Raw genomic sequence first — 19,147 nt, 5'->3', positions numbered from 1 at the left:
GTGGTCTCTTATAGTTTAAAAAGCAGCGGGAACCTTGGTGCCCTCTCTCTTGCTTCGGCCTCCTGTTCCAGCTGCTGGACTCTGTTCCTGTTTGCTCTCAGAGGACTGCTGTTTACGATGGTGATCTGTAAGTTTTCCCCTTAAATAAACAACCCTTTTATTATCCTAATTCTGAACTGGTGTGGGATTGTTTTACGGCATCATAGAAGGAAAAGTAAAGAAATATAAAAAAATTTGAACAGTTTTCTCAAATTTTCTATCATACAATACCCAGAACTCAATTTTTGACAATGGAAGTCATAGCTCACAGGTGTTTCTTAGAGACAGGTATCTGTCCTTCAGCAGTCATACCTATGGTTCTCTGCAGTGCCAGGCAGTGTGCTACACATCTTTGGAGAAGCACATCTGGCTTCTTTTCCACAGGGCCTGCCAAGACCCTGGAAATGACAACTTTATTCCACTAAGGCTAGTGGAGAACTTCCTTAATTCTTGGAGGAAATGAGGGAGAGGCAATCCACTTTAAGTGATGACTTCAATCCATTCCTCATATCAGAGAACATGTGTACTTAGAGCACACTGCTCACTTCCTACCTCTTGTCCTAAGGCAGGAAGTGCAGTGTCACACAGTTCTACATGGGGGTGTGCATGGTCAGCAATGGTAGGGAGTAACAATCGATTCACTTCTATCCACATTTCAATTTCTGCCTGAAAATACTGCCATGTAGAGAACTTTTCTTAATCTTTTAAGAAGATCATATGAAGATTACAAAGCAACCTAAGAATGTCAGCCAGCTTCTAAATCTGTCTGATTTACACCTAGAACTTAAGAGATATGTCTATGCAGAAAAAGAATGCCATTTAACCATCTACCAAAAATAGTCAGACCTAAAATGCTGCATAGGAAAGGAATTAAACTTTTAGTTTGGAAATAATATACTCTGCCATTTAAAAGTCAAAGTGAGAGCTAGGTTAGGAAAATGTCAGTTCAAAGGTATATTATCACTTCCCTAAAACCAAGCTTAGGAATAAAATGGTGGTGGAACATGCTGTATAATCCGACAATTTTGCTTCATTTCAAGCTACAGAAGTATCTTTTTTATCAGGAAAGTAGGAAGACAAATTTAAATTCTGCTGCAGAGGACATGTGCCTCATTTGAGACTCATGAGCTGACAGATGGCCAGTTATCAAAGAATAAAACATGTGAAAATGAGTTCTATACAGTCATGGAACAGATCTTTTCCATTAAAAAACTACATGCTTGTTCCTTGTCTATCAAGCAAACATTTAAGTGGTGTGCTTTCACATTTAAAAATAGACAGCTAATCTCCGAGGCACAGAGGACCATGTTTTCAGTGGGTGTTACGTAGGAGAGTGAGAACTATGATGAAGGAGCAGAGGGGGAGCTATCATAGTTGCAAGTTTGTAAGACACAAGTCACTTCTGATTAATTACTAGCAATAGGAATAAAAGTAATATAAAGTACAGAAATTTAACACCTCTAAAGGAATAAACCAATTGTAACCAGCCTTCTGTATCCCTGAGGACCATAACTGTGGGTTTAACCAACTATGGATTAAAAACTGAAAAAACAAACTAACAAACAACCCCTCCAAAACCTGCAAAACAACTGTCTAGAAAATACGCTTTTTCTTGTCACACTCCCTAAAATACAGAGTATAACTATTCACATTGCATTTACAGCACACTAGATACTGTAAGTGATATAAAGAGAGGATACAATGTGCAGAAAAGGGCACATGTAGGCTATGTGAAAATAACGTACATTTTTATGTAAGATGCTGCATTTCTGGATTTCAGAAGCAGTCCTTCACAGACACAGAGGGATAACTGTGTATTTGAATGTATATATTTCCATTCTTAAAACATCTTTTTAATAATTTAAGACAAAGTTGCTTTTACAGAACTATTCTGGTTTAATAAAAAAGGAATATCAAACTCTTTAATATTTTAAATAGACTTGAAAATATTTTATAATAACATGGGAACTTTATAATAATGTGATTATAATCTATAATTATGTAGAATAGATTTACATACATAATAATGTGAACTTTATAATCACATTATTAAAAATAATGTTCTACTTTAGATCAGAAATATGTATAATTTCTTATATGGTAAAGGATGATTAACTGGCTTTAAAAAGTCAATGGCTTTTGTTTTTCAAGTTTTATACTACTTGTTTTTAAAAAGGGAAAAAATTTCATATTTTTGATACCAAAAAGGGATCATTCTGAGTTAAAACCTTCTTCATTAATTAACCTTCTGAAAGAAATATAAAAAGCTGTTGCTCTTCACTGCTCTTCAGGTCTATAAATACCACAGTGTGTGAGTGTACAGAAGCACATATAGAGAGGACAGCCTCATTAATTCTTGTGTGTAATTATGTAGAATAGATTTATGCACATTATTGTTTAGGAGCTATCAGTTTGATTTAAAAATGTGAAAAATAAGGTTTCAAAATACATCATCAAGCGAACAAACTCCCCAAGATGGAATACATATATAAGGGCTATTATTTTTTGCTACAAAATTTTCCATTGCTATTTTTAGTATACAACTGTTGCATGAAGTATCTTTCCCATAAAAGGCTCTCACACTTACAAATATAACTTCAAGATGATCAGCTGGCAAGAGGGAAAAAAAGAGGACAAATTTATTTTAAACTGGCACAGAAAAGAGAAGAGAAAGAGGGAAAACCCTAAGAAACCTCATCAAGTGTTTACTTACTGGCACAAGAGAAAGAACCATTCAAAAGCCTGACAACTACCTGAGGGCTAGCTAATAATGACTGCAGGTCAGACTGTACGAGAGCACACTGTCACACCTCAGGCTTCAGATCTCTGTGCACTACTCCAACGTCATGCATGTGGCTCACAGCTGAGACAAGCTTCCGCATGATGTAGCTGGCTTCAGTCTCACTGAAGTGCTTCTTCTTCTTGATGCGCTCGAACAGCTCTCCCCCATTCAGAAGTTCCATCACGAGAAATGTATGAAGCTAGAAAGAAGAAAGAATAATATGTAGCCTACTGAAAAGGTGTAGACATGTATTGTCGTATAGAGTATTTACTAATTAGCAAATTTAAATAATCCCTTGCTTAAACAACCAACAATAATCCCTGCATTTAGAAGAAAGAGCTAAAGGATAATGTAGCTTTTTAGAATTCAATTCTGGCAATAAAAAAGTTTCAAGAATTTCAGCAAAATCTTCAAAATCTTTTCCTTTATTTCATTTCCTTTCACTTGAACTCAGTGCTAATATTCTCCCTTGAGTTTTTATATTTTCATTTAAAAAATATGAACTGAGCTGACAATAATCTGATAATCTATGGTAAATGATTCAGAGGATTACCAACTAGTGCAACTGCCGACACTCATCTAGCTGAAAGCTTACTTTGTTTGATAATTTGATTAATTACAAGATTCTTGTGGCTATTCACTGCAAGTATCCATAACTCATTGTGTATATTTCTTTTAAAACAACTGTTTTGACTCTACTGGCATTATCTTAATTCAATACTTTGTTTCATATTTATTATGCTTTGCATTATTTCGATGAATAAAATGTACAGGGACTATCAAAAACAATCTTCTGGATGTAGTTTTACCTTTATAAACTCAAGGACCTTTCCTTATCAACAAAACGTGGGTAATAAGAAAGCTACAGGTGCTATCTTGAATAATGGCCCTCCAGATAGCCATGTCCTAATCTCCAAACCTGTGGGGTTTTTTTAATCTTAGAGGGCAAAAGGAACTTTGTAGTCATAATTAATAGTCTTTATGGCTTTTGTTTTATGTTTTTGAGACAGGGTCTCACTATGTAGACTGGGCAGGCCTTGACCTTAAGATCTGTTTGTCTCTGTTTCTGAGTGCTGGGATTATGTGCCACCAAGCCCAGTCCATGATTAAGATTCATTTTTCTTAAAAGTTTGCATGTACATAAATGAGTGTTTTGTTTGTATATGTATCTGCACACCAGAAGAGGGCACTGGGTCCCATGGGACTACATGGGTTTTGGGGATTAAACCCAGGGCCTCTGGAAGAGCAGCCAGTGCTTTTAGACACTGAGCCATCTCTCCAGTCTCTATGATTAAGATTCTTTTTTTTTTTTTTTTTTTTTTTTTTTTTTTTTGGTTTTTCGAGACAGGGTTTCTCTGTGGTTTTGGAGCCTATCCTGGAACTAGCTCTTGTAGACCAGGCTGGTCTCGAACTCACAGAGATCCGCCTGCCTCTGCCTCCCAAGTGCTGGGATTAAAGGCGAGCGCCACCACCGCCCGGCCATGATTAAGATTCTTGAGATGGGATGATTGTCCTGAATTATTCACCAGCATCTAAGGTATGGGATTAATCTATGGAAGCAAGAGATTGGAATACTTCATAGAAGGGCAACAACCCAAAGAAAACAAGTGGCCTCCAGAAACTAGAAGTCAAGTACACAAGTTGTCCCTCAGAGTTTCCAGAAGGAGCCAGCTCTGTCTACTCTATGATTGCAAATCAGTAAGACTAATTTTGGACTTATTGTCTCCATTCATTGTCTAAACAGTGAATATATTAAGTTTGTGGTAGTCTGTTATAACAGTAATTAGGAACACACAGAGTATGTAAAACAGATCATGGCACACAAAATGATCGCTATTACTGTAGAGCCAAAGTCTGAAGACCCACCCTTAATCAACATCATTATTAGTTTAAAAATAGGACTGTATAGATATGAGGATCAACTGTGTCATTATCATAGGAAAAACTAAACACATATTTCAAAAAAATGCATAGCATAATAATTATTATATTTATACTACTACATGCAGCATTATACCTTAAGAAAATTTCTATTTTAGTGTCTCTTGAATTTTTAAAAATTGCCAACAATCAACTTAGAACATAAGTTTAAAAACTAGGAATGTAATTCTTGAGATAAGACATTAATCAGAAGAGTCAAGATCCAATATTTGGGCTGAGATACAGTGAGGGTCACAGACACAAAACTATAGGTGTGAGCGTCTAAGGTCATCCATCAGTTTCTTGATTGAGAGGTTAATATTCTCTGTATTTGCATCAACAGGACACTGTCTTTTACTGTGCACCTTGAATGGACAGGGGACTCATTGTTCCCATGAGAATCTGAGTAGGCAGTGGAGCAGCAGGGAGAGCATTCTCAGAGTTCAAAAGCATCTCTTCTCATGAGAACAAAAGGAAGAAGATCTTACCCATTTAGATGTTTATTTCTTCACATAAAAAGGCTGGATTTTGCCTCCTCTAAGATAGCAAAGTAATTAAAAGTTTGTTGGGTTCTGAAGTTGTAAGGGTGGGGCTCAGATACCAGCTTCACCATCAACACATTGTAAAACTGTCACTGACCTTCTGAGTTTTGTTCTCTGAGTTCACAGTGCTAAGGCAAGGACAAAGATGATACATGTAGAGTTTATGGTAGAGTGCTTGGACCACACACTGCATAACTGGCAGCAAAATGGAATTTATGATGTATTCCTGCTTCCACCTGATATCACCATGGTGAGTCACTCTTAGTACTCAGAAACAAGTCCCAGCTATTCTAGTCAACAATGTCCTAGCAACACAATGGTAAATGCCCAGAACAGGTTCTCCCTACTGGATTTTCACTGATTGTGATCCTGGTACAAGTCTCATGACATTTATAAATCTCAGATCCTTTGATGTTAAAATTAGAGCAAAACATATGTAGGACTAGTTTTGCCATTTGTGCCTTAATGCTGACCTGAGAAGGCTGGGATGTCTGTCCTGTGTCAGAGAAAACAATACTGAAACGGAGCAATTTCAGGCATGGGAGGTGGCAATGGGGCAACTGAGAGGTGCTACAGACCAGTCACAGTGATACTCCGCCTATGGCCAAGTGACAGGTTTTTGTGTGAGACTTCCGTTGGAAAGCAGAACTAAGGGTAGAAGAGATCATAAAAGGACCTATCCTGGAGGCTGAGCACTTGTTGCCACCTGGAACAAGATGCAAGGGAGCATCTTTGCCTTTCTGTTTCCTCGTGTCCTTTAGCTTGCACCAACTGGGCTTAAGAGTCCATTTGATGCTAGACGTGAAAAGAATGCTGAAGGCTTACAATTACCAGTGTTGAATATGCACGGGTTAAGTGATGGTGGGTGGCAGCTGCACGCACAATAAGCACAGTGCAATCTGTGACAGTGGCACACTGAGCTCTTGCCCCTCTGGCATCCACCATGTCAGTAGGGCAACAATGGATAGAGGAAAGTTGAAGTGAAAGGAAGAACGGAGGCAGAGGTGAGCAGTGTGTGCTAGTTTCTCTTCCCTTCCTACTGCACGTCCCTGATCCTCACCCAGCAACACCAATAAAACTGGTGAGAAACTGAACCATGTACATGAATTAGTACATGTGCATGGACTTAAATACCTGATCATGAAAAACTTCATGTAGCTTCACAATATTGGGGTGCCCTTCACAGAGTTTCAGAGCTGTTATTTCTTTCTGAGTATTGGCTTCCATCCTGCAAAACCAGACAGTTAACATCTACATGTCTCTCCCAGCAGACTTTGATGCCAGTGCCCCATCCCTAACTGTTTACAGTGCATACAGACTACCTTTGTCAGAGTAATGAATCATACCACCCACCAGGAAAGTCAAACTTTACTTTTTAAAGAAAAACTTTCCTCTGAGTCAGAAAGAACTAGTTATACAAAGCAATGGATGCTCTTCTTGCCTGACAATTTGGTAACATTATGCAATCATGAAGATTTAATCCATTGCCAGAACAGCTAGCTGACTTGTTCTCTTCTCAAAGCTACCAGGAGGCTAAACAATTTTGGAGAAAATTATTTCAAATATTCAACTAGTCTGTAAGTCTGATTAAATATATCATCACTACAAGAAAATTTTGCCATGAAAACAACAGATTATGATTTATATCCACAACCGATTGATTACTTGAAAATCCTAATGCTAGAAGTATCAGTGGCTGGCTAGTAAGGTAAATGTTAAGCCTGTGTGTAAAAGGTTTTACAATATACAGTTGACTTCCTTCTCCATAATCTTAACATACAGAACTCCCTAAGTGGTATTAATATTTAAGAACCACTAGGACTGGTCATACCTTTTGCTGATTATTTTGACAGCAAATGCTTGATTACTTTTTTTGTGTACACATTTTCGACAAATCGAAAAACTTCCTTCTCCCAAAGGTTTGTCCTTCAGATCTAGGTCATAGTGTTGATAGAATGGTGAGTCCTATTAAGAAATCAACACCATTTAATTTAATAAAAGATTAGTACACAAAGGATATGTAAAGCTGTAAATTAGCATGTAATTATTAACAAACTTTAATGTAACATATTTAATCATTAAAATCCATTTAGTATACTTATATATTCATGTATATATCTGTTGAAGATGCACTGTCCTCTATCGCTGTAAAAAGGAGCTCATACAAGTTGACGTCTATGATCCTCTAGGGAAAACACTGCTAGTTCACTTATTCATTTTCTAAAACTACCCTTTAGTTCAACGATGATCTATTAAATTTACTGGACTTAAGAACATCAGGTAGTATTTAAACATTCACACAAACCACAATACAGAGCTGAGGCAACCACACCTATATACCTTCATCATTGCACTCCTGGCAACGTTTGTTACTCCAGGACGTTCAGCTCCCATATGGAACTGAAGAGGATCTATGACAGCTGCATTACGCTTGAAGAGGATCGATGGAGCAACAAAGGAATAGCCCTAAAAAGAGAAGGAGCAATAAAGAACAAAGATTTGTAGTTTCACAGTTAGGCATAGTCTAGATTGTGATTTTTTCTTCTCACAAAAATATGGTCAGAAGAGGATAATTTTACTTTCATTCAAAATACAGCATTAACTCAACAGAAAAATGCTTTTCAGAAGGAGATAATGCCATCTTCTGGTGGAATTAGATCAATTCAAAAATAAAGGTAGAAAGACTTCCTCTCTATTTTACCCCTAAATCTGACGCAAGCCTGTAATTTTTTGCAATGATAATATTGATTTATAAATGCAACTGACTTCAAAAAAGATATAGCCAACACATCAAATAAAGGAGCCCAAGTATTGTTTCAAACTAGAAAAATAACAGGTTTCATTAAGGTTTATCTCTAATTTAGCAAATATTGGATTTGTATTCTGTGTTTTTAGAATACGTAAACTTAAAATTGAGTTTTGGAAAAAGGAATAAGCCCAATGGGAGAATGATATGATAAACCAGTGATAAAAAATGCATGATTACTGTGTGCAATGACATTTACTGATTTACCAACAAAAATCTACACATGGTTGGCCATGTACTCTAGTGACATAGAATACCCAAGAGGGACACTCTGGATGGCCAGATTAAACCACATTACAGGCACAGTGGTCAGAAAAGTACAGCTACAACACAGTTCAATAGGCACAGTATCAAACCTGATAAAGAACCCTTCCTAAAAAAATTATTTTTAACTTTTTAAAGATACAAAATAATGTTTTATTATAAAATTTTCTCACATACATTGTTGTGATAAAATCTGACATAAACAAACAAGCAAATAAATACAGGGGGTGAAGAGATGGCTCAGTAATTAAAAGTGCATGCTGCTTTTTCAGAGGACCTGAGTTCAGTTCCCAGCACCCATGTCAGATAACTTGTAACTTTAGCCTTGGGGATCCAACAATCTCCTATGGCCTCTGTAGGCACTTGCACCCACCCACATACCTAAAAACAAATCTTTAAAACAAAGATGAAAACAACCTGGGGAGAAATGGCTTATTTTAGCACACAGTTATAATCCATCACTGCTGGGAAGCCACAGAGACAAGAGCTACCTACAGACTGCGGGCCACATCGCACTCAAGAGTCAAGAAGCAGAGAACAATGGATGCCTGTGATCAACATCACTTTTTCTTTCTCATCCAGGACAGGACCCATCCCTGGTCTGTCCAAATTCAGGGCTTATCTTCACGTTTCAGTTTACACAATTAAGAAAATCTCTCTGCCAGGTGGTGGTGGCGCACACCTTTAATCCCAACATGTGGGAGGCAGAGGCAGGCAGATCCCTGTGAGTTCAAGGCAGCCTGGTCTACAGAGCAAATTCAAGGATGGCCAAGTCTACACAGAGAAACCCTGTCTTGAAAAATGAGAGAGAGAGAGAGAGAGAGAGAGAGAGAGAGAGAGAGAGAGAGAGAGAGAGAGAGAGAGAGAGAGAGGTGGGGAGGGGAGGGGAGGGGAGGGGAGGGGAGGGGAGGGGAGGGGAGGGGAGGAGAGGAGAGGAGAGGAGAGGAGAGGAGAGGAGAGGAGAGGAGAGGAGAGGAGAGGAGAGGAGAGGAGAGGAGAGGAGAGGAGAGGAGAGGAGAGGAGAGGAGAGGAGAAAACCTCTCATGGGCATGCTCAGACACCAACTTAATCTAGCCAAACCTTTCTTTAGACTCCTCAGTGGCCCCAGATTCTGTCAAACTGACTGTAAACATCAGCCATCACACCTGTTGCTGTACTTTACTCACATTGTTTGCTCCTCCAGACCAGTTATTGGTCTCCCTTAGCCGTCCTCACCTTTCCCTGCTGCTCTATACAAAGAAGCCTCCAACAAACCCAGTCTTTAACAATATAGTTTAATACTAAATATTTTATAAGAATAAAAACTAAAATATCATCATAATTTCCATATAAGTCTCAACAAAAATGAATTCTCAAGTATAAAATGAATATTTACTCTTAAAAAAACAAACACAGGCTAGGTTTTGGTGTACACCTTTGATGGCAGCAATGGGGAGGCAGAAGCAAGTTCAAGCCTGTTCTATATAGTGACCCCCAGAACAGCCAGGGTTACATATCAAGACCCTGTCTCAAAAAACAAACAAACAAAAAGACAAATAAAAAATCCCATTAAAACAAATAAAAAACAAAACACTGAAATTCCACCTTCTCCTGTCTCACAAACAAAACACCCCCCCCCCCCGCAGCAAAGAAGCTCCCAAAATAAACCCAAGAAAAGTAATAAATCTGCTATGTAGCAAACTGTAAGCTTCATGGTAGAACCTCAACATATCTCTGCATTTAATTCTGAAGCAATCACAGAACCCTGATTGTAAGACACCAACAAAACCCCTTTACTAGGAAAACTGAAGCACACCTGGAACACTGGCACATTACCTGAAACAGCCTCTCTGAGCTCTGAGGCAGGGCTGCAGGAGAATAGGTAGGGTCCATTTCTGTGAACTCTTCAGCAAAGTTACTCACATCTAACTCATCCCGGATCACTGGTTTAAATGGAGCAGGCACTTTTTTGGCAGCTAAGTCATCCCAATTTATTTTCTAAAGCAGAGAAAGAAGATTGTGATAGAGCAGAAATTAAAAAAGTCAAAACGCATTATGAACAACAAACATGATTAAGTATTTTTTTTTTTTTTTGACAGGGTCTTCAGCTCTGGCAGACTTGGGACTCTCTATGTCAGTGGTTCCTACCCTCCCTAATGCTGTGACTCTTTAAGATAGTTCCTCATGTTGTGGTGACCCCAAACCATAAAATTATTTTTGCTACTACTTCACAATTCTAATTTTGCTATTGTTATAAATCGTACTATAAATATTTATGTTTTCTGATAGTCTTAGGTGACTCAGGTCAAAGGTTGGGGGTCAAGCTGAGACCCGCAGTAGACCATGTAGACCATATGTAGACTATGCTGGCCTTGAACTCAGAGACTGACTGCCTCTTTATCCAAAATTCTGGGATTAAAGGAGTGTGTCACCAAACCTGGCTAAGACTTTAGTTATTAGTAAGTGGGATTAAAAGCAAGAGTGCATATTTCAAACTGAGGGTTAAAAATATTTTTCCAAGCAGGATCCCATTTTCAGACCGTAGCATCTGAAAGGAGCCTGCTGCTTTCCCACCTCAGGAACCTCAGTGTCCTCTAGAGGGCACCAAGACACTCTTGTTCACCCTGGATCTCCCTCATAGATAAAAAGAAAAAAAATTACTTTTGTCCTGAGCTTTGAAAGAAAAGTATTAAGCCAAAATGAAAACAAACAAAGAAACAAACCAGCAAGTCCCTCAAGCTGTAAAATACTTCTATAAAGGGCTTGGATACTTTCTGTAAACGTGATACTAACTCCTATTTTCTAGGGGCTCACTGATCTCTCCCCTTCCACTGGCTTTCCCTTGGGTTACCTGGACAGATCACAAAGTAAGAGTGTCATGAGTCAAGTGTATAAGCAAACACTGCCACAGTAGCTCTTTTGTCATTCAACCCCAATCAATATTTAGATACTGCCTCTTGTCTCCCCTCCATACACACTATCTGAGTAACTGACATGTTTTGTATTATTCAAATTCAACCCTCTGTTGTTTATTTATGCTCCTTCTGTCAACTAAAATATCCTTAGATAGTAGTCACTGAATCAAATCTTAAAGATTAGAATAGTATCTATCCATGTTCCAGTTAGTGTTCATTCCTCTATGTGTCTGTAATGACATTTTTATGGTTACAATAAACATTTATTTAATGTGAGGCATCTGCAGAGCAAATAATTCTTAAATTGTGATTCAGGTTGAAACAACTTCATAAAAATATGCTGAGATGAGACACATCCATGGATCTCAACTACAAGATCACTTTTTTGCCCATTCTTCTTTCTCTTTTCTTTCCCAAATAACCTCTTTCAGATAGGGTTTAAGATAGAATTTGCCTTCCTCATACTTTATCCACTGCTCCTTAGGCAAAGATCTGTTGCCTCATGCTCAGGTCCAGGGCTCTCTTAATTCGAAACATCCTGTCATTACAAAGACCCTCAGGAAGCCTTCTATGGCTTCCTCTACATCTCCAGTCTCATACTGTATCATCTCACATTAAACCCAGTTTGTTGAATCCTACAGCATTATAATACCATTTTCGAAAACCATCCAGCCACGTGTACAGCAAGTCTGGCCGCTACAATGACCTGAGATTCAATGACTTCTATTACAGGCATACGGTTTGTGCTTTACTTGCTGAACAAACATTAAGGAAAATTCTAGGGCAGGTGAAATGGCTCAGTAAAGTACAGGTGTTTGTTGCCAAACATGACAGTCTGACTTTGACCCTCAGGGTCCCACACTGTTAAGAAAAGAACTCACTCTCAGGAGTTGTCTTCCCTACCTCCACTAAAATTTTTAAAAGAATCTTTAAAAACAACAAACTTGTAGAATAAAGGGGAAATTTAAAGGAACATGTTGTTGCCAAAAGAATGTTCAATATGTAGAAAATTGAATGCTATTATTATTCTTCCTACTTCTACACCATTATACAGAAAAGATCATTTAGATCTTTGTAAGTAGATTTCTGACCTACCCCTATCATTTAAAAATGAAAGAAATTACATAAATCAAAATTCTTATTCCAAGCTATCAAGCAAAAAAATACACCCATATTCTAAAGACACACTGCAACATTCACAAGTACAGGGAACAATAAAAAAGAAGATTGTAGAAAAAGACAATGGAGGCATTCTGTTTCAATTTTACTTGTTAATTTTAAGCCAAAATATGAACAAGATATAACGTTTGTTCAAAAAGTGCTATTTCTCAACCAATGCACAACACTTTTTGATTTTATTCTAAATGTGTTTGTCTCTGTTACTAAACTTAATAAGTTTTACAGTAATATTTTAAAAAATGGTTGGATAGAATAAAATACTCTGTTTGCAGAAAGAAATAAAGAGATCTCATTTTTTGCCGGGTAGTGGTAGAGCACACCTTTAATTCTAACACTCAGGAGATAGAGGCAGGTGGATCTCTATGAGTTCAAGGCCAGCCTAATCTACAGAGTGAGTTGCAGGACTGGCTCCAAAGCTACACACAGAGAAACAGTGTCTCCAAAAACCAAAACCAAACCAAACCAAACCAAACAAAAAACAAAAAAAACCCAAAACAACAACAAAAAACACCAGAGAGAGAGACAGGGAGACTCAGGTCTCATTTTCAATGATGATATCACACATCACCTCCACTCCTTTCACAAAGGACAAAACCTACGCCCTCATGCATGCCGGGCAAGTGGTCTACCACGGAGCTACACCCAGCCTTGCTTATTTTATATTTAAAAAGCAATAAATAACACTGTGAAAGCTTACTTGAAATAATTGTTTCTTCTTTGCTTACTATACTTTATTCATCTGTTCTGGTGATAATAATATAAAAGTTTACAGAATAAAAACATATAATGTGGATGAATCCTCCAGACCATTAAACATTAAGGTCATGCCTGTTGATATGTAAAGTCATGTAGAAGGTATATGTTTAGAATTTCAGAAATGAGACTATGCCACCCCAGGTTTTACCATTTAGATTGAAATTACTAAGAAGCACCCCATTATTTGTTATCTGGAATAAACTGAGCAAATGAAATTGGCAGGCACCCTAGTGCTCTGTGGAACAGTGTCACTTAGCTTTTTCAGAAGAAAAGCATTTTATAGAGAAAAGAAAGCAAATGGAAACTAAGCCACATACACTGACTGAGAGACACCAGCAGGCTCAGAATATTCTAATACTGTTCCCGGAAACAGAAGAGGCACTGGAATTGGTGAGCAATAGCTGAAACCCAGTATAACAGCTTATGAACTCCTACAAGGATACACACACCCTCAGTCCATGAGCAAACCCCAGAGTCACCTATAGAAACCATTACCTAGAATTCGACCAGCTGTGTCCAACCCGCAGGCCACACCCAACCCTCAAAGACCATGAATGCTGCCTAACATAACATTATAAACCTGAAAAAAACATGAGAGTTCAGGGGCAATATTTTTTGGCAACTCAATTGCTCCATTTTCAAGCATGAGCTCTGTTGCTGATAGCATCCTGTCTCAGTGTCAGAGGTTAGACATGGCTATAAAGAAAATGTACTGCTATCACGATCATCTTCTCTTCTAATGCGTCCCATCTACAGAAGTAGAATTCTGGTCCTTCCTAAATGGTATCTGTTATAAGAATTGGGGGACTAAAGTATAGGTGAAAGGGGGAAGTGACAACAAGAGGGATTAAGTACCTCATCTTCTAAATTTTACCTCAAAGAAGAGATGTTCTTTGATTTCCTCCGCATCCCGGGGGCCACATCCCAATCGCTTCTTGGGATCTTTCATCAAAAGACGCTGAAGCAGGTCTTTAGCTAGAGCGCTCATTTCCTGAGGATATGGAGGCTCACTTTTTAAGATTCTCCTGTGGATAGATAAAATTTAGTGTTAGAACAACCAGAGACTGAAGTTACAGCAGTAGATATTTTAGTGAAAACAAGTATGGTGAAAGATTTTGAAACTGAACCATATATTAAAGATGAGCAGCCAGGGACATGACTCAGAAGATAAGAGCACTTGATGCCAGGCCTGAGCACTTGAGTTCAGTCTCTAGACCCACAAACTGTTCCTTAATCTCCATATGCAGGGCAGGGCAGATGTATACCACCTCCCTACCACCTAACAAACAAACAAACAAACAAACAAACAAATCAATCAAATAAAGGGATGAGCAGGAATTAAAAGAAATCACTGGATTATTCTTCAGTATAAGTCAATCTTGATAAGAAACTATTATCTCAAGTATTTCACTAGTGAAAATTCAAAAGAGGGAACTTTGGGCTAGACTACACCTCCCACATACAATGAGAAGGATCCTCTGACTAAAGTCTTTCAACAACTCTTAGTAATTTAAGGTGAATTAACTCAAGAAAGAACTATAGTCTCCCTTCACCTCACTTCTTCCCAGTAGAGTAGCAATCCAAAGCAAACGAGGAGGTCAGTCAGAGCCACGTGACTATGGGTTAAGTATCACTGTCTGCAACTACAGCTTGGTTCTCAGGGGTGAGAGCATCTGCTTCCCCATATGCTATCATAACACAGACAAGCCCATGAGGAGTGGGAGTCACAAATAGTGAAAAATGTGTTTACCAAGTTTGCCGAGAAATGTATTCTGTGGTCATATTAAACAACAACAATCCAAAACAATCCAAGTGTATGATTTCGCCTCAGTAATTTAATGATAAAAATAATGAAATCAGTAAAATAGAGAATCTTAACACAGTACACATGGTGATAAGGTTCATTATTTTGGTTTACAACAAGATTTCTGCATTGTACAAGTTAATAACTATTACAGGACCGGGGATATACTTAATCGGAAATCCCTTGGCTAGTATGAGTTACTAGGTTTAACATCCAGTACCACAAACCTAAACCTAAATATAACAAACAAAAACAAAACATCAAACAACAATAAAAACAGGTATAAAAAACCCTAAAACATAAATGTATGAAAGCATAGTACAGTCAAACCATGGACTTCTAGGCCAGATGGAGAATAAAAGTTGGCTCTTTTCCTTACTGGCTGTTTGACCTGAGGTAACTAATGAATTCCTTTGTTCCCCGGTTTTCTCACCTATAAAATGTGAGTAACAACAGTATCTACCTAAAATGAGTATCACGAATTAAGACTTGAATAGTTACCAAGGCAGTACATGGTATAGAGCAAATGCTTAATAAGTGTGGACTACTGTTATAATCTCTCATTTAATGTAACCATAAAGCAGACAGAGAAGCTCTATCAGCTAACCACTGAGAATCATGAAATAATACTGGAACTATAATTTTTGGCAGAAAATTATAGCCATGATCTTAGTATCAAAGCTAATTATATTTCCAAACTCTATTCTGGGAGCCAAAGAGAAGACTCGTACAAGAAGAGGAATAAGCCATTTCGCTCTTGCTATCTAACCGTCTGTTACTGCTCAATGACTGCAGGGTTTTCAACTCCCGCAGAAGCAGACGAAGCAGACCACTCCTTAGAGTGGGCCCAGGCATACCTGGGAAGCCAGAAACCCTTTCTCAGAGAAAACCAAACACAGCCTTTCCCATTTCTATATGTTTGCTGTACTTTTTTGGGGAAAGAATTACTTGTGTAAAGGACTAGGGTACAGACAAGCATACTGTTGGTGGCATTGCCTATTGTTGCATCCTAATGGAGAAATATGCATACATATGGCTGATGTCATCTTGGGATCCAACTCTATACCATCCACTACTTAAGCTTTATCATGGTTGCAATGTCTGTTGGAAGTCTATCTACTATGTACCCTGCACAGGGAAGACCATCACCTAGTCTAAAAAACACACAGAGCACAAGTACCCACCTTGGTGGGCATGTCAAGAGGAGGAAATCTGAAAACAAGAGATGGCATGTTGTGAAGCTCAGCCTGGAAACAGGCTCACAGACAGTGACCAGATTGGACGCTTGTCTCAGGCATACATGAACTCTCAAGGGTGCGCAGGAGAGCATGCCCACATACAGAGAACTGACAGGTGCTGTGGCTCGCCAGTAGGGAGAACAACAGGAAGAAACAGCTAAATCTGAAAGAATTTCGCTGGAAAATGGTGACAAAGAGTGGAGATGCACAGGAGTGAATCCCAAGTCACAATATGACCAAAATCAGGGGTCAACTCAGCAGATGGAGATAGTACTCCTCTTCGGCTTAGAAGCAGGAGGGAAGAAGCATGAAGGAGCCTAGGAATGAAGGTGGTGAGGTACTACTTCATTTGGTGTGGAGGAGGCACCACTTCATGAGGTGGAGAACGTCAGAAGCCTATTCCTGTGGCAAAGGTGCAGGGCTAAGATGGGGTCTCGGTCAGTGAAGAGTGGTGAGGAAAAGGGTCTATTCAGCCTTTACTCTGCGGGAACATAACTCAGGTTTACCTTTTTCTTACAATGTCCTTGAGCCTAGTGTGTAAAGTAAAACAATTTAAAAGGAAGGATTTATTTTGTCTTAGTTTCAATCTTCAGTGGCTTGGCTTTGTTACTGTTGACATCAGGTAATGCTTAATACACTCACGGTGGTGGGGAACATGGAGTGGAACAAAGATGCCCGTTTCATGTGGGCTGGCAAGCAGACAGGAAGAAGAGGCCAGGACAAGATACAAATTTCAAAAGCTACACATCTCTTGGAAGCTGCTAAGTAGATATAGGAAGAAGGTCCAGGACAAGACACAACTTTCGATGGCCTACTTCCTCCAACTAGACCCACCTCCTAATATTTCCAGTCTCCCAAAACAGAACCAACCACCAAGAGAGGTCAAGCTTTCAACCCATGGGCTGAGGGGAGACACTTCCTACTGAGACCATGACACACAGCTTGTGTTTTCTTCGACCTCACAATTTCTCCATTTCATGACAAATGCTGTTAGCTCTCATGGTCTGGTTTCCTCGTGTTGCCAGAATCTCATAAGACATCCTGAGTTAAAGAGATTTCAATAAATCTCATTCCCATCTTTTCTAATACTAAAAAGGGGTGGGTAAGCTATTATGGGGTATTCACTCAACAGTATATTATAACCGCTGCAAACTTATGCTTACAAAGAGTTGGTGACTGGAGAATGCTTATGACAAAATTTAAGCAAAAACTGTGAAATACAGAATTTCTTGTCTGAATAAAATACCATACCAATGAAAAAGTCTAAAATAGCATCTATTAAAATATTCTGTTTAAGGAAGGGCTCTAAGCTCCCACACTCAGCTGAGGAATTACTGACAGTTGACGGCTTCTGGGGAGAAAAAGTCAGTTTTCTGTAAGGGTGTAGCTCTGGTAGGTCACTATGTTCGAGTGGACTGCCCTACACCCATGAGTGTATGGACAGCACAAATGGGACTTCACGGGTTACTGAAAAGTGAGGGGGCCGGGCAGTGGTGGCACACGCCTTTAATCCCAGCACTCGGGAGGCAGAGGCAGGCTGATTTTTGTGAATTCAAGACCAGCCTGGTCTCAAGAGCTAGTTCCAGGACAGGCTCCAAAGCTACAGAGAAACCCTGTCTCGAAAAAAAAAAAAGAAAGAAAGAAAAGAAGGGAGTGTGCTGTGGAATAATCTTTCTGCACACTGTGAATATGTATCACTCTCACTGGTTAATAAAAAGTCAACAGGCTGGTATCTGAGCAGGAAGTTAAGTGGAAAAGCCAAACTGAGAATGATAGGAAGAAGGGTGGAGTCAGAGGAGTCACCAGGCAGACACAGAGGGAGTAGAAATGAATGTGCCATGCTAACAAAGGTGCCACCATGTGGGAGAGGGTAAATAAGGAATATGGGTTAACTTAAAATGTAAGAGCTAGTTAGTAATAAGCCTGAACTACTGGCCAAGGATTTACAATTAATATAAGCCTCTGAGTGATAATTTGGAAGTGGCTCCTCTATAGTAGTAGCTCAAGGAGAAATTAAGGGGAAGAATGAGAGGTGAATATGATCAAAACACTTTGTATGAAATTCTCAAAGAATGAAACTATAATATTAAAAAAGATAGATAAACAAACAAACAAACAAACAAATTCTACTTGTCCCAGGCAGTGGTGGCACACATGCCTTTAATTCTACCACTTGGGAGGCAGAAACAGGAGGATCTCTGAGTTCAAGGCCAGCCTGGCCTACAGAGTGAGTTCTAGGACAGCCAGAGCTACACAGAGAAACCTTGGCTCAAAAAAAAAAAAAAATCCTGTTTGCCTCTGGGGCAGTATTTGTCTGTTTCTGAAACAGGGTCTCACCTCATGTAGCTCATGAGAGTCAAGAACTGGTTATGCAGCTAATGATAACCTTGAGCTCTTGATTCTCCTGTTTCCATATGTGAAGTATTGAGATTACAGCTGTGTGCATATGCCTGACTGTTATTACTGACAGGTTCTCTTGTGCACTTGTGCATGTTTTAAACTATTATGAACATTACTTTTAGAATAGAAGTAAGATGAACTTCATTTCAGAGTCCCTGAGAAGAGAACAGAGTGTGGCAAGGGAATCTTGCCACTGTACATAGTTATCACCATCTGCAAGGCATTCTTTCTCCTCCAATGTAACTCCATTATGACTATTTCCCTGACAACCTGGTCCCCAAAGAACCATACTTCTTCTGTACTTCAGAATGCCTTACCACTCACACATTTATCAAAAAAATGTGAATTTGGGTATATTTCTTCCATGCCTTCCTACACATAGTTTACTTAGGACATGGACTAGGCCTTTTTTTTTTTTTTTTTTTTACTTTCTTCTTAGGAAAATTAATTATTTTCCTATTGTTTGTAAGCCATAATTCGACAGTCTTCTATCAGAAAGGAGCATCTACTAGACCAGGAGAGA

At 38.8% G+C, this 19,147-nt stretch overlaps 1 protein-coding gene and 1 pseudogene across 1 annotated transcript in view; both read right to left on the bottom strand.

The window, feature by feature from the left end:
* Window positions 1-19,147, bottom strand: part of Rps6ka5 (ribosomal protein S6 kinase A5) — a 177,422-nt gene that overhangs the window by 13,507 nt on the left and 144,768 nt on the right. The window contains exons 8-13 of the mRNA XM_057782455.1: window positions 14,057-14,207; window positions 10,169-10,330; window positions 7,624-7,749; window positions 7,115-7,248; window positions 6,418-6,511; window positions 2,850-3,020 (exon numbers count right to left, since the gene is read on the bottom strand). Of these exons, the coding sequence (XP_057638438.1) occupies window positions 2,850-3,020; window positions 6,418-6,511; window positions 7,115-7,248; window positions 7,624-7,749; window positions 10,169-10,330; window positions 14,057-14,207 (838 nt within the window). The remainder of the gene's footprint in view (window positions 1-2,849; window positions 3,021-6,417; window positions 6,512-7,114; window positions 7,249-7,623; window positions 7,750-10,168; window positions 10,331-14,056; window positions 14,208-19,147) is intronic.
* On the bottom strand, window positions 11,625-11,916 carry LOC130882419 (cytochrome b-c1 complex subunit 7-like; annotated as a pseudogene).

This window comes from Chionomys nivalis, chromosome 10 (genome assembly GCF_950005125.1).
Source record: "Chionomys nivalis chromosome 10, mChiNiv1.1, whole genome shotgun sequence".
NCBI classification, from domain to species: Eukaryota; Metazoa; Chordata; class Mammalia; order Rodentia; family Cricetidae; genus Chionomys; species Chionomys nivalis.
Note: the sequence above shows the minus strand (reverse complement) of the source record. Positions and strands in the feature narration are given on the sequence as shown.